A 25,579-nucleotide genomic window follows, 5' to 3' on the forward strand; every position below is an offset into this window, starting at 1 on the left:
AAATCCAGAGATAGATGAAATCAAAATGTTCAAAATCCGTTGAAAATGTACAATTTAGCCGTAAATATTGTTTTGGTACAAAAGGGTATCATGTCTCAAATACTTCTGTTGAGGGTGTAAGAACTGACCACATTTCCCCTTTTCATTTTCTGGGGGGTACGAACTTATACTATTTCCCCTTTTGCAAATTTTGTTTAAAATAGTTCCTGATTATTATTGTTTGTAGTATAAACACTTTAGATCCGTAATTGTGCGACACTAATAACATAACATAAAGTACTCACAGTTTATCTTCTAAAATATTGGTATGACATTTAAACACTGCCTACTTCCTTTTATCCGGTTCCGAACAGGACCATGTTTAAAATGTGATGACTTTTTAATCATGATTGCACTAATTTACAATAAAAAATCCGAAATTTATATAAAGGGCGACTTGATTTATTTCCATGACAGATGTGAGTGATTAATGCTTGACACAATTCCTTTTAATTATTCAAATTCAAAATTATGTCATTATCAAATAGGTAAATTCAAAACGTAAAAAGGTTGCAATCTGAACACCCTGTACGAGGAAAAACTATATTCATAGCTGCCATCATGACAATTGAAAGGTTTATTTACAATCAAAGTTCCTGAAGATAGTGTTCAATACAAAGTATACTAGTGGCTCTGTGAGCTGTAGACCTCGCAAACCCCCATGGCCCAACCATTTTAAAAAATTTCCAAATGCTGAATCGACCAAATTATTGAAGCTGCTTACCAAATTTCACGAGTCTCGGTTGAAAAATGCGGCCTGTATACGAGAGCATCCGGATATACGAAATAATTTTCACCCAAGCTGAAACGGAGACATTATTCGCTCGGTCAAAAACACTCAGAGCGATTGTCAGCGTTACTGCGTTATGGCGACATATCCTCAGCTACTAAAATGGCACTGATATGACTTGCCTTGTCTTTTTTGGGCTTGTCTTTCTTGTCGGGCGCCGGCTTAATGGTGATGGCCGGCTCTTTGATCAGCGCTCCACCCGCGAGCGTCTCTGTCAATCAACACAAGACACATTGACACTATTTCATATTCAGTTACGTTTAGTTGGTACGTGAATTACGTACGAATATCAAATCATAAAATTATATAAACGGAACTTAATCGTGTATTAAGTTTTAAATTTAACCGACGTTTCGAGGACGGCGTTGTCCCCGTGGTCTCGGAGAAGACAGCCAAAGTTGACAGTGTTGGCGGAGGCTGTGAACATGAGGCTGTAGGGTGGGCGGGGTGCTGTACTCACTCTGCGGGGCGGGCGGCAGCAGCAGCGGCGGCGGCGCGGGCTGCTTGGGCAGGCGGTTGGCGGACGCGGTGAACATGAGGCTGTAGGGTGGGCGGGGTGCTGTACTCACTCTGCGGGGCGGGCGGCAGCAGCAGCGGCGGCGGCGCGGGCTGCTTGGGCAGGCGGTTGGCGGACGCGGTGAACATGAGGCTGTAGGGTGGGCGGGGTGCTGTACTCACTCTGCGGGGCGGGCGGCAGCAGCAGCGGCGGCGGCGCGGGCTGCTTGGGCAGGCGGTTGGCGGACGCGGTGAACATGAGGCTGTAGGCGGCGGGCCGCATCTGCACGTCCTCCAGTGCGCCACCCGCCGCCAGCCGCGCCTTGTGCAGCCGCGGGGCCTCCTGCTGTATACCATCAACCATCAATTAACTCTTGTACTGTCAGATCATATCATGATTCATAACCCGAGTGCTAGGGGGCACCGGTGGCCGCGGGCGGTACGGTACAACGGTAACAATATAAAACGTATGAAACAAACAAAATATATCTGTACAGTTCGCGTTCAAAAGTATCTGCCACAATATAATTATTCAACATATATAGAAACTGGCACCACCGACAGATTCAGTGTCACGGTAGGCTTGCACCAGGGATCGGCTCTGAGTCCCTACCTCTTTCTACTTATTATGGACGCTCTGTCGCCGGATATACAGGAGGAGGCACGCTGGTGTATGCTTTTCGCTGATGACATTGTGCTTGTGGGTGAAGACGGACTCGAGGTACAGAGCAGACTTGAGGAGTGGCGGCGGAAACTGGAGAATGTTGGCCTGAAGATCAGCAGATCTAAAACTGAACATATGTTCTGCGATTTCGGCGGTCTCTCCGGTTTCGCTGCCATAGACCTCGATGGCATTGCATTGCCGGTCTGCTCCGATTTCAAGTACCTCGGTTCGTTCGTGCAGTGCGATGGCGATATTGACTGTGACGTGAAAAACCGGATTAGCACAGGATGGATGAAATAGCGACAGGTCACGGGAACAATTTGTGACGCCCGGATGCCCCTCCGACTGAAGGGTAAAATTTATAAAACCATCATAAGACCTGTCGTCATGTATGGATCAGAGTGTTGGGCTCTAAAAGTGACGGATGAAAAGAGATTGCATGTAGCGGAAATGAGAATGTTAAGATGGATGTGTGGTGTTACAAGAATGGATAGGATAAGGAATGAGTATATAAGAGGAAGTCTGAAAGTTGCACCCATAATAGAAAAAGTAAGAGCGAATCGCCTAGGGTGGTATGGGCATGTGATGCGGAGGGATGAAAGTCATGTGACGAGAAAGGTATTACGAATGAATGTGGAGGGATGGAACGGCAGAGGAAAACCTAGGAAACGGTGGATGGATTGTGTGAGAGATGACATGAAACGAACGCGAGTGAACGATGAGATGACGCGTGACAGAAAGATATGGAAGGAAAAGACATGCTGCGCCGACCCCAAATGAATGGGATAAGGGCAAGCGAATGATGATATATAGAAACATGTATCTATTTGTCAAACTATTAGAGAATGAAGCGTAGTCCGATACAGTACTTTTGATGCTGTATACCGTGTTACGTAGGTAATAATAAAAAAATGATGTTATAAAATAAACAAAAAACATGTGACAAAAAATTACACCAAGCAGGGATTCGAAGAAAATACTTCTCTAATTGAAAGGATCACCTTACTGGCAAAGTTTTTACTTGAAAATTATTTCTGCAAGTTGTTGAAAATTAAGTCATTCTAAAGTGGTGACAAGGATTAATCCTAGCGTCAAGACGCCTTTTATTTGCTTGGATATCGAAATCTGGCTGGATGGGGAGCCTCAAGAGGACGGACTTGCACATTCCATGCGTATTTAGATTGCAATTTTTCATTCGATGGCTGGGAGGATCCGGCTCACCTTGCCGTTGCCCTGCTGGTCGCGGCCCTGCTTGTAGTGCTGGCGCTGGTGGTGGTAGTAGCCCTGCGGCGCGGACGGCGCGGAGCGCTGCCGGAACCCGTCGCGCGACGGGAACCCGTTGCCGAACAGCTTGTCTGGCGGTGGCACCAGTGAGCCTGCCGACAGAATGGTAATAATGAATACACGAGATAAAGCAAATATCACAATTTGTATTGCTGACTTTTAACACCTACTGTGACATCATAGCCGAAATGTAGTGATCCAAACCGATTCAACGACACCGATGCCCCTCCATTCCCTCCGCTACGATTATCATGTCTCGCTCATACTCATAGATATGAGATAACTCTAGAGGTCTCGCTCGCTCACTCTCCGCTCCCCGGCGAACCACGCCCATAATCACAAATGGATTAACATGAATGACATCGATTTTGTCGCGCGGCTCCGCTCCGGACGGGGCGGGCTAGTTACCCGGCGGAGGAGCTAGTTACCCGGCTGCAGCGCCAGGCCGACCAGCACGTCGTCGAGCGGACGGGAGCGCAGGCCCCCGCGGAACAGCGAGTCGCGCGGCTCCGCTCCGGACGGGGCGGGCTGCTGTATAGAGGCGGGAGGAGCTAGTTACCCGGCTGCAGCGCCAGGCCGGCCAGCACGTCGTCGAGCGGACGGGAGCGCAGGCCCCCGCGGAACAGCGAGTCGCGCGGCTCCGCTCCGGACGGGGCGGGCTGCTGTATAGAGGCGGGAGGAGCTAGTTACCCGGCTGCAGCGCCAGGCCGGCCAGCACGTCGTCGAGCGGACGGGAGCGCAGGCCCCCGCGGAACAGCGAGTCGCGCGGCTCCGCTCCGGACGGGGCGGGCTGCTGTATAGAGGCGGGAGGAGCTAGTTACCCGGCTGCAGCGCCAGGCCGGCCAGCACGTCGTCGAGCGGACGGGAGCGCAGGCCCCCGCGGAACAGCGAGTCGCGCGGCTCCGCTCCGGACGGGGCGGGCTGCTGTATAGAGGCGGGAGGAGCTAGTTACCCGGCTGCAGCGCCAGGCCGGCCAGCACGTCGTCGAGCGGACGGGAGCGCAGGCCCCCGCGGAACAGCGAGTCGCGCGGCTCCGCTCCGGACGGGGCGGGCTGCTGTATAGAGGCGGGAGGAGCTAGTTACCCGGCTGCAGCGCCAGGCCGGCCAGCACGTCGTCGAGCGGACGGGAGCGCAGGCCCCCGCGGAACAGCGAGTCGCGCGGCTCCGCTCCGGACGGGGCGGGCTGCTGTATAGAGGCGGGAGGAGCTAGTTACCCGGCTGCAGCGCCAGGCCGGCCAGCACGTCGTCGAGCGGACGGGAGCGCAGGCCCCCGCGGAACAGCGAGTCGCGCGGCTCCGCTCCGGACGGGGCGGGCTGCTGTATAGAGGCGGGAGGAGCTAGTTACCCGGCTGCAGCGCCAGGCCGGCCAGCACGTCGTCGAGCGGACGGGAGCGCAGGCCCCCGCGGAACAGCGAGTCGCGCGGCTCCGCTCCGGACGGGGCGGGCTGCTGTATAGAGGCGGGAGGAGCTAGTTACCCGGCTGCAGCGCCAGGCCGGCCAGCACGTCGTCGAGCGGACGGGAGCGCAGGCCCCCGCGGAACAGCGAGTCGCGCGGCTCCGCTCCGGACGGGGCGGGCTGCTGTATAGAGGCGGGAGGAGCTAGTTACCCGGCTGCAGCGCCAGGCCGGCCAGCACGTCGTCGAGCGGACGGGAGCGCAGGCCCCCGCGGAACAGCGAGTCGCGCGGCTCCGCTCCGGACGGGGCGGGCTGCTGTATAGAGGCGGGAGGAGCTAGTTACCCGGCTGCAGCGCCAGGCCGGCCAGCACGTCGTCGAGCGGACGGGAGCGCAGGCCCCCGCGGAACAGCGAGTCGCGCGGCTCCGCTCCGGACGGGGCGGGCTGCTGTATAGAGGCGGGAGGAGCTAGTTACCCGGCTGCAGCGCCAGGCCGGCCAGCACGTCGTCGAGCGGACGGGAGCGCAGGCCCCCGCGGAACAGCGAGTCGCGCGGCTCCGCTCCGGACGGGGCGGGCTGCTGTATAGAGGCGGGAGGAGCTAGTTACCCGGCTGCAGCGCCAGGCCGGCCAGCACGTCGTCGAGCGGACGGGAGCGCAGGCCCCCGCGGAACAGCGAGTCGCGCGGCTCCGCTCCGGACGGGGCGGGCTGCTGTATAGAGGCGGGAGGAGCTAGTTACCCGGCTGCAGCGCCAGGCCGGCCAGCACGTCGTCGAGCGGACGGGAGCGCAGGCCCCCGCGGAACAGCGAGTCGCGCGGCTCCGCTCCGGACGGGGCGGGCTGCTGTATAGAGGCGGGAGGAGCTAGTTACCCGGCTGCAGCGCCAGGCCGGCCAGCACGTCGTCGAGCGGACGGGAGCGCAGGCCCCCGCGGAACAGCGAGTCGCGCGGCTCCGCTCCGGACGGGGCGGGCTGCTGTATAGAGGCGGGAGGAGCTAGTTACCCGGCTGCAGCGCCAGGCCGGCCAGCACGTCGTCGAGCGGACGGGAGCGCAGGCCCCCGCGGAACAGCGAGTCGCGCGGCTCCGCTCCGGACGGGGCGGGCTGCTGTATAGAGGCGGGAGGAGCTAGTTACCCGGCTGCAGCGCCAGGCCGGCCAGCACGTCGTCGAGCGGACGGGAGCGCAGGCCCCCGCGGAACAGCGAGTCGCGCGGCTCCGCTCCGGACGGGGCGGGCTGCTGTATAGAGGCGGGAGGAGCTAGTTACCCGGCTGCAGCGCCAGGCCGGCCAGCACGTCGTCGAGCGGACGGGAGCGCAGCCCCCCGCGGAACAGCGAGTCGCGCTGCTCGCGCTCCTGGCGGCGCGGCGGGCTGGCGTCGGGCCGCAGCTGCTGGATCGGCACCGGCCCTTCGTGGCTGGTGGCGGCGCGCGGCACCCAGCCTGATCATGATAAAATCTTAATAATTATCCAATTCCTTTCCTTGAATCGAGCGAGGTGAAAAGGGAACAAAACTACTAAAATTAATTGTATCATGCAAAATATGCTATTATTTCCAATCGCACGATACAATTTGTGTGGGTAGTTTTTATGAAATAATCGAATAAATGTCATTCCCGGTTTTTACCCTGGTTAACGGTATACAAATACTTTACATATCATAAACCCTCTATGATGCCTTCGAAATCCGTAAATAATGGCCAACATTACGATAAACTGTTTTGTTACAACAAATTTCGTATCTGTGAAAATGTTGTTATTCCTTCATAACTACGTCAAAATCGATTTGGTTATGACATTCAAATTTGGAACATCTCTGAAAAAAAAGCCACTCGATTAGACCTCTATTCTAATATCAGTCGAGATGCCTTTTTATTCGAAATGAAATGTCAATTGCATACAATTTTGACAAATCTCGCATGTTAGTTTGTATCGAATGATAAGGAAATAGGCCCCCGACTCTAGTTTGTCTCTGAATTTAAAAAAAAAACAACGGATTCATGACATGCGTGTAAAAAGTTTTCATTTACCGCTTTGACGTACAGGTTATCTTTTAATTAGGTTTAAGTATTAAATGAATTTGTTTTGTTGTTTTTAACGTATGTAAAGAGAAGTTTCGTCTAAAATTTGCGATAAAACATTTTCGGAGACGCCGCCACATATCCGCGAGTTCCGCCAAGAGAGCAACGATGCCCCAACGTTGGCTGTATGTATCAGTTACATAATAGTACATTACGATACAAGTGCGAAAAATAGGAAATTCGAAACGAGTGGCGATAAATTAAAACACGACCGAAGGGAGTGTTTTAAATCGACACGAGTTGCGAATTACCTATTCGCACATGTATCGTACAACGTTTTACAGCACATATGGCCCTTTAAATGTTCGACACAGTAACGTAATATGCTACTTCTCGCACTAGTGCTATAAAGTAGCCCCATATGTACTGTAAACTACTATTTTTTACATTTATATTTTATTGTAGAAACTTTCTCGTGACGTGTTTTTTATGGGAATCTATTGATGAACCCTTGAATGAGTTTCAACGGGCGTTTTACACCCTAACAAAGCTTTCCAAATAGCCTCTACGTGTCGGATCTTCAAACGGAGTACAATAATAATAATTGCGTCAACAATATACATTTCCCCGATCATTAGACTAAGATCTTAATATGTTTGCATAAAAAGTATTAACATTAAGGCAACTCCATATTTAGTCCTATTATAATGATCACCACTGTAATCTATGTTTCATAACCGTTTGTTTCTTAAAAAATAAAATAAAAATAATAATAAAATATGACATTTGTTATGACGATTTGAAGGTCGAATAAGGAATATTTAGAGTCGACTCACCTCCCCTGCGGAGCTCGACCACGTCGCGTAGCATGAAGCGGATGCGGGGCTGCAGCTCCTGCGAGTGCGAGAGGGTCTCGATGCGCGCGAAGTACTGGTCCATAAGGCCGCGGCCGCGCTCGGAGTCCAGCACGCGGCCGCACGTGCGCACCAGCTGCGCCAGGCACTCCAGGTCCTCGTGGTGGTGACTCACCTCCCCTGCGGAGCTCGACCACGTCACGTAGCATGAAGCGGATGCGGGGCTGCAGCTCCTGCGAGTGCGAGAGGGTCTCGATGCGCGCGAAGTACTGGTCCATAAGGCCGCGGCCGCGCTCGGAGTCCAGCACGCGGCCGCACGTGCGCACCAGCTGCGCCAGGCACTCCAGGTCCTCGTGGTGGTGACTCACCTCCCCTGCGGAGCTCGACCACGTCACGTAGCATGAAGCGGATGCGGGGCTGCAGCTCCTGCGAGTGCGAGAGGGTCTCGATGCGCGCGAAGTACTGGTCCATAAGGCCGCGGCCGCGCTCGGAGTCCAGCACGCGGCCGCACGTGCGCACCAGCTGCGCCAGGCACTCCAGGTCCTCGTGGTGGTGACTCACCTCCCCTGCGGAGCTCGACCACGTCACGTAGCATGAAGCGGATGCGGGGCTGCAGCTCCTGCGAGTGCGAGAGGGTCTCGATGCGCGCGAAGTACTGGTCCATAAGGCCGCGGCCGCGCTCGGAGTCCAGCACGCGGCCGCACGTGCGCACCAGCTGCGCCAGGCACTCCAGGTCCTCGTGGTGGTCGGCGGCCGCGCGCCGCGCCAGCAGGTTCTGGATGCAGCGGTGGAGGATCGACTCCGCCAGGATCTCCAGCTTGCCGAGCTCGCCGATGAACTGCGATTACATCGCATTATATTTATTTATCCCGTCTATATTTCATAATTATAATGAACATTATATTTATCCGTTCAATCTGATTCTATAACTTTTTATGTAATTTTACTACACTTAACCGACCACACCGTGTAACGGTTTAGCGACGTACCTAATTCGGTGCTTCAAATGCGAACATTACAAATATAAACTACAAGTAGTTAATTACTTAAAATTATTACTATAGATTATTACGCATCAACATTACATTTCTAAGTTATCAATAGCAGTAAGGGAGGTTTGGACAAAATGTATTTAATTTATTTATACAAATTGGTAACGAGAATCAATAGAAATCCGATGCGCAGAGCGTAGCGGATCGCAAAGGATATCTATGACTCGAGTAAATACCTGCCAAAATTACATTTTGGATGGAACAAATACTAAATACAGTTAAGTTAAATATCGTCCGTCCGCCATGTTGTTTATTGGTCGAGTGCGATCCTCGTACCTTGATGTTGCCGAGCATCTTGCACTTGGCGAGATGGCGGCGCTCCTCCTCCTCGGGCGCGAGCGCGCGCTCCTCGAAGGCGGCGAAGGCCTGCGCGCGGTTCTCGAACTCGGCGCGGCATTTGTTGAGCAGCAGCAAGCGGAAGGTGCACGGCTGCCCGGGCGGCTCCAGGTTGGGCGCCTCCTCGGACAGCCGCTTGCACAGCTGCGCGTACATCGACGAGTACTTCGGCTCGTCCAGGGCCTTCTCAAAGATCAGTAGGATCACGCCCTTCAGGACCTACACACACATCATTGTTTATTATACGGAAATTTATTGAAACCTAAAAGCAGTCTTCACATTGGATGTGGATGTGGATCTACACGCTACTCCAGCGTGCGAGAGGAACATCGCAATATACGTGCATATCGCTGTAACGCTCACACATCGGAGTGTCGCACTATGGGCGGAAATTCGGCTCTCGTTGAAATAGAACCATAGTTATTTCAATTTTTAGGGTTCCGTACCCAAAGGGTCCGTCCGTCTGTCACCAGGCTGTATCTCATGAACCGTGATAGTTAGACAGTTGAAATTTTCACAGATGATGTATTTCTGTTGCCGCTATAACAACAAATACTAAAAAGTACGGATCGTTGGGCGAGTCAGACTCGCACTTCCGGTTTTTTTTTTTATTGAAATTGTCTAAAATTCATAGGTTACCATAAAAATGCTCGTAAAACCCATTTCAATAAAAAAAAAATACAACTTAGCTTTTTGTCTCTTTTCCATAGAAACAATAAACGATTAAAAAATCGCACCCGTTACTGAGATATGGATGCTCGTAGCAGTTTGTTGTGCGGTTTTTGAAATAAATTGATTTTTTGTTCCTGAACTCGACACTGTTATATTCCCAAATCGTCCCAAAGTCAAAAGTTACCATAACAAACCTATTTCAATAAAAAAAATAACAACTTTGGTTTATATCATATATGGTTTTTGTCAATGAGAGACAAATTTCAGCCCACTGCGTCGCGAGTCGCGAGGATTCGTATATTTATTTATTTATTTATTTATTTCTTTAAAATATGTTTACACGACATGATGATAATGATGCGTTGTGCAAAGCTTTCTATCTGTGTGCAATTCGCGAATAGCATCACTACTTTACCGACCGTGCTATGTAGTGTAGAATTGGTATATGAATATTTTCTAGTCACTCAGACAACTTTTTCAGTTTCCAAGCCTTACAATATTTTATTCGCAACAGAGGGCTGTATGTCATACCTTGTCCGAGTCGAGCTCCAAGCCGAGCAGGTCATCGCTCAGCTTTTGGAACTTTTCCGGTGTGAGCTTGTTGAGGATACCGCGGACCTGCAAGTGGTCATAATTGTTTGGATAACTGACCCAAAAGACAAATGTGAAACATTATTAGTAAATTAAAATTAAAGGGACTCTGCGACAAAACGCCGTGGGAGGATAGGATGATGATAAGAATAGTCCAACCTCAAGTGTATTGAATTATGAGTACAACAAAACAATAAACATTTACAAAAAAACGTTTAAATACGTTTGAAGATTAGACTCACATCATTTTATTCAATTTAAATCAATAATCAAATTCATTTAGTAACTTATTAGATTTCTAATACTTATTACTATAATTATAAAATTTTGTTGTTATTCTTATTGGACCATTGTTTACATTCTGCAAGAAAAATAGAAAAAACTTCAAAATAAATTCTAGTGGTCCGCCCCCAAATTTCATTGGTGACCGATCGCGATGACCCCGCGCGGATATTGAACGATAACAAACACAATTATATCAATATATCAAACTTCAGGTTCAACGAATATTCTTCTTTTTATACTACATCAGTGGCAAACAAGCATACGGCTCGCCTGATGGTAAGCAGTCTCCGTAGCCTATGTACGCCTGCACTCCATCAGGGGAGTATCATGTATATTTTTTTAAATGGCCGCACCATTTCACCCACCGTTCAACCGGAGGCGCGGCCACCTGAAGGGTTAAAATGAAAATGAGTTTGTTAATAAAATAAAATATTACGATCGGTGCCCTATTGAGTCTCCGAGAAAAAATACGCCGATTTTCGTCTCGCTGACAACGATTCGCTGACGGATTGTTTAGCCGAGTAACGATTGGAAGAATGTCATTACGCATAGGTAATAGTCGTTTGCACGAGTAGTCAATACGCAGATCATTGATACGCAAATTTACTTTTAGTAGAATAATCATTTAGTAACTGTCACAATTACCCGATAAACTATTGGTCGAAACCGATAAACCAACACCAACATATATGTCTCTGTTTGACCCAATGGTTGACTGGTAGATAATGCCTTTTGGCATTAAGTCCGCCATTTGTACATTTTTCTTTGTTTGTGCAATAAAGTTTAAATAAATAAATAAAATTCATAACGGTGTTTTATAAATGGAATTTGAAACGATAATAAAAATAGTTATAACTAAATGAAAATGCGTTGTTGAATAAAATTATATATGTATTACGATCATTAGCATTCTACAATCTCTTCCTTATATATCGCAGTTTTTGCGAAAATGGTCAATCGTAGAATAAATATAAATAATATAAATTAGGGACATTTATGTATAAACTTGAAAAAAGGGTTTAATTTACCGTCCGTATTATACAAACTACATACCTAATTCTTAGAAGTTAATGTGCACAATATTAAACCCTGTTGAAACAAAGATAAATAGTATTATTAATAATAAAGTTGGTCAAGCACATTTGAAATTGTCATCAGATTTGGAAAGCGAGGAAGAAGGGATGTATTGTCTTTTTTTTATATTTTATTTTTCATAATGGCGCAACGCCGTCGGAGTTCGCGAGCTAAGCTCTGCGAGCTATTAGTAAGGAGTGAGTGACAGCACTAACAGCCCAACACTTACCTTTCGGAATATGGTGTCGTGCTTGGCATCTCCGTCGGGCACATCGTGTTCCCTGAGTGAGGAGGGCGGGACCCAGCGGCGCCTGTTCAGGGGGACGGGCGTCCTCCCCGAGGCTCGCAGCACGGGCCCCGGCTGCCGCGCGCTGTCCGTCTTGTCGGCGTTGAGTCCGCGCGCTCCGCCGCCGCACCCCTCGCTCTGCCGCCCCGGTCCGCTGCGTACGGCTACCACCACGCCTCCGCGAACTGCCTGGAAGGAAAAACTACTTTCAAGTGTGCACCAATATCGCGGCAGCTATCAACCTATGAAGAACTGTAGTGTACACATACAGTACTAATAGCAAACAGGGTAGAAAATGAACGAATAAGTACATGTTATTTGAGTGCACTATTTTCAATTTAAACAATAAATATCTTGTAAAACCTCTTTGGTCAATCTTGCAGTCGGCTGTTGAATTTGCAATCGGTATGAAAAAATAATTTCAAGATCTCGCAGTCATTACATGACATGTTGTATGTTGTTGTGTGCGTGACCTCAACTCTGATCTACCACGTGGAAATTGTAACGTGGTAATTGGTATCATTTTCGTATTAATCGTGGAGTTCCAAATTAATTTATTGTATCACAATGACACTATTCCGAAGTAAAAATATCCGGGCTACGGCCGGGGCCTTTTGATATGTTCACCTCCAAACTAGTCCAAACTAAGTTACGAAGTTAAAAATTGTATTCCACGCATTCCCCTCTATAACTTTTTTTGAGCATTCGTTGCCTGGCCTATTTGCTTGATATTTTACAGTTGGAATTTTCCTCGTGTTGGTGTGGTGAAAAGTTTTGTGTTTCACTCGGTGGCAAAATTTGTTTAACCCTCATGCCTTGAAACGCTCGCAACGCTCAAGATTCCACTTTTCGAAACACTCGCTATGCTAGTGTCTCAATTTTGGAATCTTCCGCTTGCTTAGGTATTATTAATATTATTATATTACATAGCTCTTTTTGATAGTAAGTCTTGAATAGTCATATGAAGTCTCTTAGTTCAGTGTGCCTGTCGGCAAAGGCCTCCTCCAACTCCTTCCAGTATCTCCTCTCTCTCGCCACCCTTGTCCAGAGTGGTCCCACTGTACGTATAATTTCGTCTTCCCATCTTGATAATTTTTTTCTAAACTGAATAGTTTGCGCGAGAGACACTTCCAAAGTGGTTAAATCTGTCCCCCCCCCCCTGTAGCTTCTAAAATAACAGAATGATAAAACTAAAAAAATATATGATATACATTACCATGCAAACTTCCACCGAAAATTGTTTTTTTTTTTAATACGTCATAAAATTAAAAAAAAAAACTTCAAACCCATACATGTGGGATGGATATCTATGGATGAATGAATAATGACAGAGGAGACGCAATGCATATTGGACAGGTGGAATACCACCGTATGTCATTACAAGTTTAATCATGCCGAGACGCAGCAAACACTAGTGTTTTTTTGCAAGTATTTACCATTAGTTAACAATGTTCGTCACTACGTACAATACATAACAACGCAATAAAAACAAACACGCAACTGTATCATGTCCTTCGAAAGTTTCCTACCAAATTCGAGTGGTAGTAAGCTGAATAATTAACTGGCTTTGAGTAAACAAACACTGTTAAAATCATTACCCGTGGGTAAAAAATAAACTATTGTTGCCTAAAGATTGGTTCCTTTATTGAAAATCCAATGAGTGCCAAATTAGATAGTTTATTTACCATTTTTTTAATCTCATCCTTATCCACTCGGATTGTATGACGTTGCATACAAGCAATACAGTTTGAACGCGTCATAGACAAAACAATTAACGTAAGCAATTTTTATTTATTTATTTTATTTAATGCGCCGTATAGAAGGCATAATATCTACCTTTCACTCGACATCGCCTGTTAAAGCGCAAACAATGTCATATTTTGTCGAGGGATAACCAACATGCCTAAGAACTACACGTGTCGCCTGTCGTCTACTCTATAACACCTACATGTCATTAGTGTAAGGATTCAGTGAGTTTCCTATTGTATAGGATATTTTCTTTAAATAGGATACCTACTGACCCCAGCCGGTCGATAAACAACGCAATAAAATAAACACACTTTACGTAAGGTTTAAACACTCACTAAATATAACGCCGTGGCGTCATGCTGGATGATAGTTTTGGCACTGACTTTAATTTTTTGACGTGTATAACTTAGCATCAACCAAACGCAAGATGTTTCGCTCGCGACTCTGGCGCTACACTCGATTGCGTCCGAGTGTGCAGGCGTCGGACTCGGACCTGCCCAACCAGAAAACGTTTCGGGTTCACTAAGCGTCCCGAGTCCCGAGAATAAGCAACTCCGATTCGTAATCACTATACGTAAGGCTTACACTGGTTCGCGTGTGGAGATGCGGTCGGTGAGTGTTGTGAATGAGCCCTGATTAGTGCGATTGCCGTTCGCCAACTAGTTTGGAGTCGGCACATGTATCGATCAGCGGCCGGGAGCAGACGGTCGGCGGCCGCAGGTGAGACGCGGTCGACGCCCGCGCCGGCATAGCTGACACCCGTCGTCTAGCCCTAGTGCTCCGTAACCTGATGCATTTTCAAAATCATAATTAGCCGGTGTCGCCACGCAGATGGATTCGAAAGCACGTCAGCGCGCGGGCGCGGCCGACGTGCGGCGGGGTCGGCGCCCGAGGGGACCTTGACGCGGCCGCTGCAAGGTCGCCGCCTCGGTCGGCCGTCATAGCTCGCCGAAATGATTCTTTACGGGGCCCACTCGTCACAGGGTATTGACATATCGGCGCAAAAGCGGTGTCGGGGACCCTTCGGAGCATCCCCAAAGGGTCAGGTCCCGGGCGGAGCCGCCGGGCGCGCCGCTACGGGCAAGGGCATCGACCCCGTCGCTCACAGATATTCGTTAATCGCTCGTCGCGACTGCTTTTTATTCAATGCTACACTAGCGTTTGCCGATTTGATAACGATTTTCGTGACAAAATTCGGAACCAATTCAACTGATCGTGGTACAAGTGGTGAAGTTGTTACCAGTGGTAACAATTTTGGTAGTAACTAGTGCGAATTTTTATTCTCAGTTGTCACCATCGAAATATTTTAATGTTTAATACCCATATATATAAATATGAATAGTGTGATTATTTATTCAGTAATCGGTACAAGTAAATAATACTACACAAATCAAATTCACAATACACCTAGCCGCAAACACGAACAGCAAAACAATTAAGATCTATTTTTACACAGACATTGATTATTGAATCACCTGTCCACGTGAAACATTCCCACTTCATATTTATCTAGGTATTTTATCGGTATTGAACATTACAATATTTTAGTGGGAGTATCAAGTTAGTAGTAACTAATAGTGTTTTTTTTCTCGGTTGTTCCCAATGGTAATCCTGTTCTTTTCCCTAGACCGGTAGTCCTATTTACTTAGGGTCGGTCCTCCTCATCTCATCCGCATCCTTCACTGAGCACGATGTCGTGTGACGTTTGTGTTAATATGAACTTCTTTAACGGTCTCTTTCGACCGTTGACAGCCAAGTGGCGGGTGGTCTTCCATGGCCTTAATGGTCCCAATGGTAATATGTTAGAAAAAAATGTCAGTTGTTAACACTGGTAAGAACTTAGTGGGAATAACCCAAAAGATAGTAGGCTAATAGTTATTTGTTTTAGAAAGGGCAAATCTGTTGTTTAACTCTTCGTACCCGATTGATATTCGAGCAAGCAAAAAAATCCAAAACTGAACCACCGGAGTCGAGTGAGGAAAATATTAAGTGTAAAACATTACAAATGAAATCCAAACAACCGTTATTAAATATTTATCAACAATTGGTTCAGTGACTGGTAAAACAGCAACGAGGCTACGGGTACCACTTGTACTGAATTTATTCGGATACAGAATGCATTGACTTGGGTTGGGGTTTTTCATACAAATATCTTAAACACAAATATATAAAACGGACTGATCTGTGCCACTTCCGCTCGAACGATCGAAACAATCAAATAGGTTTCTGTTTTTAGCCGTGATGACTGTAAGACTTAGAGATACGTGCAAGTCAATAACCACGGCGAGACAATGGGCCGAATGCGAGGGCAATCGCCCTTCACCACCCTCCCTAGTTGTTCGTCTCGGGACTCTCGGGACGTCGGGACACCCGCTAGACGTCTCTCCGTCAAGTCAAGCCTAATTTTGTTGCTACCATTGCTCTCCTTTCATCTAATTGACTTTGCGTAAACTTATTCAATGTCGAAACATCGTGACTAATTAAATTGCTTTTTAGTGGTGTATTAAATCATCCGAAAACGTCCAGTGAATCATTTCTGTCAAATATTTTTGAGAATAAGGGGTATTTTTTTTTTAAATATATGCAGATTTTTAAAAATCATACATCCATTATGGTGAACATATCTAATTGTAGTAATTGTCAAACGAATCCAGTATTCTTAAATAATAATCTCAATAAGAAATAATAGTTATTTGCTTTCCACATTTGTATCGTAAATAACTATTATTTAATGCCTCAACATAGCACATAAAGAAAATGAAGACATGCAGAAATTTAAAACATTGGACGCTAAAATACGGCTCAAAACTAGCAACAATAGAAAAAAAACGGTCAATTGCGAGTTCGTTTTACTCGCGCACCGAGGGTTTCGTACAAACTTTGAATTATCTCGTGTAACTATAAAGGCGAAATACTTTTGATGAGACGTACCTATACAAAGTATAATTGTGTACAGCGCCATCTATCGGCATAAATTTGGTTCAATTGCAAACTGAATTCGGAAATGTTTGTTTTTAATTTAAAAAAGTTACTAAGAATTTCGGAGATGGGGGGGGGGGGGGGTGTTATATTTTTCACATTTTCCTTCATAAATCAATTTTTTTCACGATGTTTTCCAAACTTGGCATCACTTTTATAAATTGTTGCCATGGGACTTATCCTTGTATCAGATGACGTAGTAGATCATACGGTCCCCGCCCGAACTATCAGTATTCTCATTGGGCAACTGTGCTGATATGTCTAAGTCTTAAACCGAGCGGCGCATTAATTGCCATCTTTTAAAGAGTCGCTCAGAGACCTCGTCCCCTTCGATACTCGTCCGCTCAATGCTGTATTTGAATCAAGATTCGAATGTTTGCTGACATAGCACGGAGCGTCGCAACATTCTCTCGCGCGCAAGTTTGTCGCAGCGCTCCTGTGCTAAAAGCCTAATACAGATGTTTCGTTTCATTCACTTGCGACAAATGAAGGCCAAGCGTGGAGCGACCAATAAACAGACAAGTTATAAATAGACCAAATAGGAGCGAAATAAGTGTGTATGTTTATCTAATTGACAATAAACGAAGTAAATCGTTAAAGCCAAGTTCATGTCGAAAGCGACGTATCACGTCAGCATGCCTTACCTACGCGGCGTCTGAATGCTTAGTATCTGGGGGCACGGTAGTGCCCCCGCCAAGAAGAGCAAAGCGAAGCGCAAGGGCACTACCTACCTTTGCTCGAAGCGCTTTGTCGTTATAACTTGGATTTGAATTATACCAGTTAAACAAAATTCGCGGGATATAATGTCAATGGTTGACTTATTAAGCATAAAAAATAATAATTGCATAGATTATTTCGTCTCCGAGTCACTCACTCACTAATGATTATAAAAACCCTTAGGGTACTTCCTGAAACCCTCTGGCCCGGATGGTATGCCCTCGTACGTATTTAGGGACTGTAGAATGGTGCTGGTGGAGCCGCTATTGCACATCTTTAACCTCTGTCTTAAGCTAGAGGTATTCCCAGAAATTTGGAAAATTACTCGAGTGATACCGGTACCGAAAGGTGGATCTGGAGATAAGGCAGAGGATTATAGACCGGTGGCGGTTTTGTCGACACCGGCAAAGGTATTTGAATCGGCTATTCACAAACGAGTATATGAGCAGCCAGAGCAGGTGAGCGCGCAGCTCGCGGATGCGCAACACGGGTTTCGTCCGACACGAAGTACGGCCAGCAATCTTCTGCGTCACGTAGCGCAGATAATACCTATAGTAGATAGCGGGGGTCAAAGCGATACTGCTTACTTTGACTTTAAAAAAGCTTTCGATCTCGTTGATAACGACGTGTTGTTGTCAAAGTTGGCAGGCTTCGGTTTTACCCCACACTTACTTAATTTTTTTGCAGACTATATGAGGGATAGACAGCAATATGTAGAATATGAAGGGCACAGGTCGAAACCTTATTTTACTAGATCAGGCGTAAGTCAGGGTAGCAATTTAGGGCCTCTCGAGTTTTTATTAATGATAAACGACTTGCGACGATGATAAAAGACGCTAAGTGTTTATTATTCGCGTATGACCTTAACACATTGAGTGCCGGGAACCCGCTCGGCGGGCGCCCTGTTCGTAGTCGCTTTCCTCTAAAAAGCGGGAAAACGCTAGAATCGGCTACGCGTGTAGCGCTACGAAAACGTTGGCAGTGAATGCGTTAACTTGTCTCTGGTCGTAAATAGTGGTGATGACTGTAAAATGTTGCAGGCAGATATCGACGGAGTTGTACAGTGGACCAAGAAAAATCTTTTACAGTTTAATACCAAAAAATGTATGACTATCTCTTTCTCTCGGGCGCGTACTCCCATTCAACAGTTATAAGGTAGATGGACATTTAATGATTAGTCACAGAAGTAAGGTAGGGTAAGTAAGTCTAGGAGTTAGTTTTAATACTGAGTTTACGTTTCGAAAGCACATTTTGAACATTTGTAAAAAAGCATTCAGGAATCTAGGTTTTGTACTAAGGATGGCTAACGGATTCACAAATATGAAGGCTATAACATCTTTGTATAATGCGTTGGTTAGGAGCCAGCTAGAATACAATGCTGAAATATGGGCTCCAAACGAAGTAAAGTATATTTTTTTGTTAGAGCGGATACAGAATAACTTTATTAGGTATATGTATATGAGGCAATATGGCGCGTATACCCGTTTTATCCGCTGATGTATAAGACATTGTTAATTTTAGGCATGGTCGGATACAATCAGTTGAAAGTCAGAAGGGAGCTAACCACTCGTTACATATATCTTTAAACTGCTTAGGGGAAAGATATACAATGCGAATATATTGGGGTCGGTGGGTATTTGTGTTCCGCGCTCGTGTGTGACGCGCCGTCAACCCGGGCTGCTGGCCGTGCCGCGCGGGTGCACCAAGTTGCTGCGCGAGGTGCCGATGACGCGCGCCGTGGATACCCTGAACATCATAGCCACGCATATAGACCTATTTTCATGTACGATGAGTGAATTCAAAAAAGTAACTGTATTAACTCTTTGTTATATTAAATAGGTAGTATGTAGGTTAAAAATTTACTTGTTAGATATAGGTACTTGTTTTTTGTCTGTTTGTAAATTTAATTTGTGGCTACATTATCGCATTGGGTTCAGCCTGTAATGATAATTGTATGTGTGGAAATAAAAAAAATAAAAAACAAGAATTAATATTGTGGACATGAAAAATGTTGAAACTATTTTTGCAAAATTGCAATTCAATCGGTTCAGTAGTTTCAGAGCAAATCGGTTGTAACAGATGGATTGACATACAGCCACACGTGATCCTATAAGAGTTCTATTTTAGCTTTTGAGGTATGGAACGAGACCTGCGTTATCCTAATAGATATTACGACAGGACTTTCTCCCGCGGTCAGTTCTATGTGGCGTGCTCGCGTGTAAGTTCACTTCAAAGTTTGGTTCTATTGCTACCTCCTTCAAACATGGCAAAAATGTTGTTCATAAGGAAGTACTTTCACAACTCTAAAGTTGTTGAACACTTCATGCATTTTTCAGAACATGATTCTAAATCTAATCTAATAATCGCGGACAAACATACATACCTACATGTCATGCGTTCATACAAACATACGGGTCAAATTGAGAACCTTTTTTTTGCTTAATAAGCCGCGGGAAAAAGCTAGTAATACATATGTATTATAAATGCGAAAGTAACCATCTCATTCGCTTGTCCTTATTCCATTCATTAAATTTGGTATGGAAATAGTTTGAGTCCCTGAGAAAAGAGAATAGTTTTGATTTTTTGATCACGGAAATCATCCAAGCAAAAAATAGTGTGTTTATAAAAATGTTATTAATCAGAAACTTATTGAATTTCGGGTAATTGTTTAGTGTTAAATTCTATGTGTAACACACAGGGGTGGGGCTGCAGGGCGCCCGCCCCGCCCGCGACCCAGTTGGCGGGGCCGCGGTCGCAGGGCCGCGCGCTCGATGGAGCGCTACCATTGACCCACATCCACGGCCCTGCCGCGGCGCAGCCTCTGCACCGCTGCATAGCTCACACATGATCCACAGCAGATTGTTAGGTACAATTAGGGATATAAGATATAAACGTGTGAGGCCGATATTGACTACACTTTTTTTTTTACCGCTGAGCCGAATTAAGATGAAAATTTGAGGGCGGTTTCTTCGAAAAAACAATTGAATGACTGTTTTTTTAACAGTCGGGTTTTTAAAGAGTCCCTTTCTAAGTACAGGATGAGATCTTAGAAAAAACCGCGCGCCGCGTTCGGTCAATTTATACAATTTGGCATATAACAATAATGTTTGGGGGTGTCGATCAGATACCGTGTGCGATGTGTCGCGAGTAGTGATGTGTCTATATATCACAACATGATGCATGCTAATATTATAAATACAAAAGGACTCTGTTTTTAGATGTTTATATGTATTCAACACGATACGGATGACATCGCGAGTAAAAATTAGTTTTATATGTAGGTACACTTACAAGTAGATTTACTATTAATACTAGAAGTGTAAAACAGCGGAAATTGCGCGTTTTGCTTTTGTTCCCAGAATCCTCAATAACCTTTTGAAGTTTTCACTAAAGTAACAATATTAGAAATTATTTAACCATACCGCATCGCACCTCGGCCCGTTCGCGAAAGTTTCGAGTACAACATACTAGACCGATTTTGGTGTGGTTTGCAATAATGTTTAGTATTCTCAACTTACATACTTTAAGTACATATTTAAGGGGGAAAAAAAATGAAATTTTGTGTAATGTAATTAATGGACGACCGATATGCATGCATGAAGAGAGAAGAGTTAGACAACTTCATTCCAAAGTAGAGTTACGTCTTTCATAACGCAAATCAGGAAGGTGTAAGAAGTCCTAAGCTACGCTAAGCTCTAAGTAGTGCACCTATGTACTCTGCCTTTACGTCGCTAAGCCACGAGGTCGTCTCACAAAGGCATTAGCATATGTGTGATCAGGAAATGTTTGACTAATGTATGCAACAAACAGTAAACCCTACCTACTTGTTATTTAGCAAGATGAAACATTCGCAGTTGAACTTCACGGTGCGTAGCCAAGATGTGAATCGTTTACGTTCCGTAGTGAACGAAAAGCAACATCTCTGTCACACTAATATGTAAGAGTGATAGAGCGAGCTTACCGTATCGTTAGCTTCGGAGCCAACGATTGGCACCTTGGCTAAGGACTCTGGTGACTAATACAACTACCTAACGAAATTTTTATTCGTATATTAGCCCAATGAATTAGTTTAGTGTGTGGTGCAACTGCACCCTAAGGGGGGTCGCAAATGGAAGGGCTTTTAGGGAAGATCCATGTGGAAAAGTTAGATTTTAGGCTGCGGACTGGAGGCACGAACGGCGGTGTGGGCAGCGGTGCGATTTTCGCCGCCCGCTGCTGCGGCCGCCGCCGCTGTCATCTAGAACAGGTTCATTCAGCTCTATACATTTAATCGCGTCACTCCGCAAGGCGGCGACGATCGCACCGCTGCCCACACCGCCGGTCGCGTGCGTACAATCCGCGGCCTTATGATGGATAAACTTGACCTACAAACACATTTGTGGTTCAGACTTGGCCTAGTAAGCCGATTATAATTGTTATAGCATTGTTTTAAATTTATGTGATGAACACTATTATAATAAGAACACTAATATATGGATATTAGTATTCATTTGGCATGCAAAGGTGAATTTACTACACATATACAAAAACACGTGGTGCAGGGTTCAAAATGTTGCTTTTTTGTAAACAGATAATTTGTAATCACTTGATAAAAATAATTAATAAATTAACCCTTGAATTGTTCAAAATTCAAACCTTGGCAGGATTCAGTAGGTCTAATCATGGCCGGATTTCCACCTAGCCCACAAGGCCCGGGCCTAGGGGTCCAGACAACCTAGCAATGGTTATGATATTTTAAATTGTAACAAAACATTCTAAATGGTAATTTCACTCCGTTCTTGCTTTTCACTCAATTTAAAAAAATTAGTTGATTTAAAATCAATAAAACAAAACGGGTGCCCTGTAAATAATGGGTAAGCTTCTAGTAGTTTCAGAACTGGACTTGTAGGTTTCGCAAAAAGTTCCATTGTTTTCGAAATATATAAAAGAAAATGTGCGTGCTCTATAGACTTCTGGCATTAATACCCCATTATCAATGTTACAATTCATTGAAAACGAGGGTTGGCAAAAACTATCAACCATAGGGAACCCGAACTTCGTCATTGATGTACAACTGCGCCTGAGTAATATTAAAACAGCAATTATAGCAACAAATATATAAATTCACAATAAATAAAGCTGCGTAAAAATAGTTTGACAGTTAAAAAATATCATTTTTAAAATAACTTTACCACCCGTCCCCAAAACTCTCCATATCATATATTTTAATCATGAAAATTATAATAAAAAACGTATTCCAAATCCTAAATGTTGAATTACTAAAAGCCCATGATCCAATTTATACTGAAGTTATGATGTATTAAGCTAGTTAAGGCAAAGTTATGTACCAAGAGAGCCATAGAGCGGACCATGCTTGGCTTTAAACTTCAAGACCGAGTGAGGAATGTCAAGATCCGACACAGCACTAAGGTGCGATACTTGGGTGACATCATTACCAAGCTAAAATGAAATTGGGCGGGACATGTTGCCAGGCAAAGTGATGGCAGGTGGATCAAAATGTTGACCACTTTCGGATGAATGTTTCGCATATATTGGCTTGTTGCGTGGATGACATTCGAAAAATCACAGCACACTTTTGGATGAGACTAGCCCAGGACCGGGATATAGTGGCATACATGAAGAGAGGCATATGCTCAGCAGTGGGTGTCTGGAGGCTAAAATGATGATGATGTACTAAATGAGAAATGAGAAGGAATGTAGTTTTGTCAACTCATATTTTCATGAAATGCAACATTGATATTGCAATGAGATTTGGTTATTGGCACCAGGTGTGCCAATATATTTCAGGACATCACTATACAGATCAACTAACTCCAAAATTTAGTAAGGATTAAATATTCAATTATATTATTCCCCATTACATACATTAAGATGTATGCAATTAATTTTTAACATGACTTGCTTGAGTATGAAGGATCTCATGATTATTAAAAATTATTTAAAAAAATCTATTAAGAGGCATACTGTTTGTAAGTACCATATTGACCTAATAAAATATTAAATTTATTTATATAGTTAAGCTTGTCAGAGTACCACCAGCCAGGCATCAGCTGGTCATTCAGTATTGGCCTCCCAGATCCAGCAGATTCAATGCAAATATGCTTGTTTATATAGTTTCGAATTAAGATAATATTCTGAACATTAGTCTCACAGATTGTCACTAGAGAAGGATTCCCAACAGGCAAAATTATTAATTAGTATACAACTACCCACTACAATTTAGGAAATCAGGAAACATTACAAATCGGTGTCGAGGAAATTTGCAATTTGCACAAAGAATAACGGCGTATACAATACGAGGAACACCCGCGACCAATCACGGGAGCCGCCGCCGTCGGCCGTCGACGCCGAGCGCTCACTTCCTCTACGGCCCCACCGAGGTTAGAATTCATACAGCACTCCCCCAGCGCTTCCTCTTTCTTCTCCATAAAACACAGACCCTCATCTTTGTCTACAGCATGTATGAATTCAAATTCTAGAATAATAATACGGAACTCGCGAAATGGCACACAAAGGTGACGCATCGACACGATCCGATCGAATGATCACGGCTGATCCTGCCATCCCTCTTCACGTTACTCGCCAGAACTTTATTGCACAATGTTGTTTGATCCTTGGGGACACTAAATACACAATAATAAATGAAATTCACAAACTTACGAGGCGTTGAAAGTCAATTGTAGAAAGCACACGCACCGCAACGCGACAAGCGAGTTCTGTTGCACGCACACTACTGAAATATTTGACACCTACACATAGACAAAAGCTTCACTTCGTCTAACAATGCTCCAGTCAAGTAACTTATAATGAAATTAAATCTGTCGCGCACTGTTTGGTATTGAGACGGCGTGAAATAAAAATATAACAAGATTTTTGGATTTTTCACAAAAACGTAATTGCATTTATCTTGCAATTTTGTGTTAAACAAGTACAATATATCCGGTCGAAAAACTAACAAAAGCGTCCTCTACAGCCTAGCAATCAGTGTTGTCACATACAATTTTGCCGAAATGGTAGAACAGGGTGCAAAAATAGGTAGAAATGGGTGGAATTTAAAATGAAAAATAGGTAGATCTACCACTCAATAGAAGTACATTTTTATGATTAAAATGTTTTGAATTATTTATAAGTTTTTAATATTGTGACGTTAGTACACGTGTTCATTAAAGAAATTGAAACATAAGTTAGGATTTCCATTGTTTGTAGGTAATAAACCTGCTTGTATAATCTGTTTCTTTGGCAAGTTTTCATTAAATCAAATCTAAATTCGGTAGAAATTAGGTAATGTTCCGTCACATGTATTGAGAATTGCTTACAATTGTACCATTTTGAAAAATAGGTAGATTTCAGGCCGAGGGAAGTAGATAGGTAGAACGCAGGTAAAATAGGTAGATCTACCAAAAAGTAGGTAGATGTGACAACACTGCTAGCAATGACAACTGAATCGTTGTCGTTTTAAATACAAGACGATCGACTAAGGTATGCATTTATTCAGCCACTTCGTTCAGAAATTTAAGTGCCAATTACATCTACACTTTATCAGGATATCAGTCCCGATTTCGGGCCCGAGAAAGAGCATTTTTCCGTTTCACCAAATATCAGCACATCGCTTACAATATTTGAAATGTAAAAAAATGGTTCATATGCAAAAATATAAACCATTTAACATTTTAGGCAGATAAAGTATTTTTTACATTTCAAATATTGTTAACGATGTGCTGTTATAAGTTAAGAAGTAAATATACCTAAATGTAATATTAAATAAATAAATAATAAATAAATAAATAAATATTCCGTGAAATCGAAAACGAGGATGCTCGTGGTTTACGAACTTCGGTGTTCGTGGTAGGCTCGACTTTAAGCTCCATTATGCTATCGTAAGATGAAGATAATAATTATGTTTCTCTCTAAGTCCATGCTCCAGTGACAAACGCCCTAGTTAAAAACTATAATAAACGGGCGTAGCGGACCGCGACCTGTCCAGGCGGACAATAAGAACTCCAGCAGTACTTTTGACTAATTTATACTACGTTCACAATTTGAAAATTAAATACGAAATCCCTTCGCGGCCCTCAGTCGCTCATACAAGCATATCTGTCTCTCTCTCCTTCTCTCACTCACTCATACCTGTGTTCTTGACAAACGTTACGGCGGACCACCTTTCTCACGATCGACCATGGTGGTGGTCCGGTACGCCTATCAGTAACAACTTTTAGAACGACTAAATTAAGTAAGGTTTTTACAGATGAGAAAAAACTATATCCATCCCTTTTCATTGTGGTCATTAATGGCTGCTCGTCCGAT

At 44.8% G+C, this 25,579-nt stretch overlaps 1 protein-coding gene across 1 annotated transcript in view; it reads right to left on the reverse strand.

Annotated features, from left to right (window-relative positions):
* Positions 1-24,251, reverse strand: part of LOC133517431 (eukaryotic translation initiation factor 4 gamma 2) — a 38,553-nt gene extending 14,302 nt beyond the window's left edge. Inside the window, exons 1-11 of the mRNA XM_061850747.1 lie at positions 23,936-24,251; positions 14,165-14,366; positions 11,774-12,015; positions 10,126-10,212; positions 8,863-9,141; positions 8,096-8,372; positions 5,928-6,101; positions 3,210-3,364; positions 1,399-1,670; positions 1,290-1,354; positions 952-1,040 (exon numbers count right to left, since the gene is read on the reverse strand). Coding sequence (XP_061706731.1) covers positions 952-1,040; positions 1,290-1,354; positions 1,399-1,670; positions 3,210-3,364; positions 5,928-6,101; positions 8,096-8,372; positions 8,863-9,141; positions 10,126-10,212; positions 11,774-12,015; positions 14,165-14,258 — 1,734 coding nt within the window. The 5' untranslated portion in view covers positions 14,259-14,366; positions 23,936-24,251. The remainder of the gene's footprint in view (positions 1-951; positions 1,041-1,289; positions 1,355-1,398; positions 1,671-3,209; positions 3,365-5,927; positions 6,102-8,095; positions 8,373-8,862; positions 9,142-10,125; positions 10,213-11,773; positions 12,016-14,164; positions 14,367-23,935) is intronic.
* Between the last annotated feature and the right edge of the window lie 1,328 nt (positions 24,252-25,579).

The sequence above is a fragment of the Cydia pomonella genome, chromosome 4 (assembly GCF_033807575.1).
Source record: "Cydia pomonella isolate Wapato2018A chromosome 4, ilCydPomo1, whole genome shotgun sequence".
Classification (NCBI taxonomy): domain Eukaryota; kingdom Metazoa; phylum Arthropoda; class Insecta; order Lepidoptera; family Tortricidae; genus Cydia; species Cydia pomonella.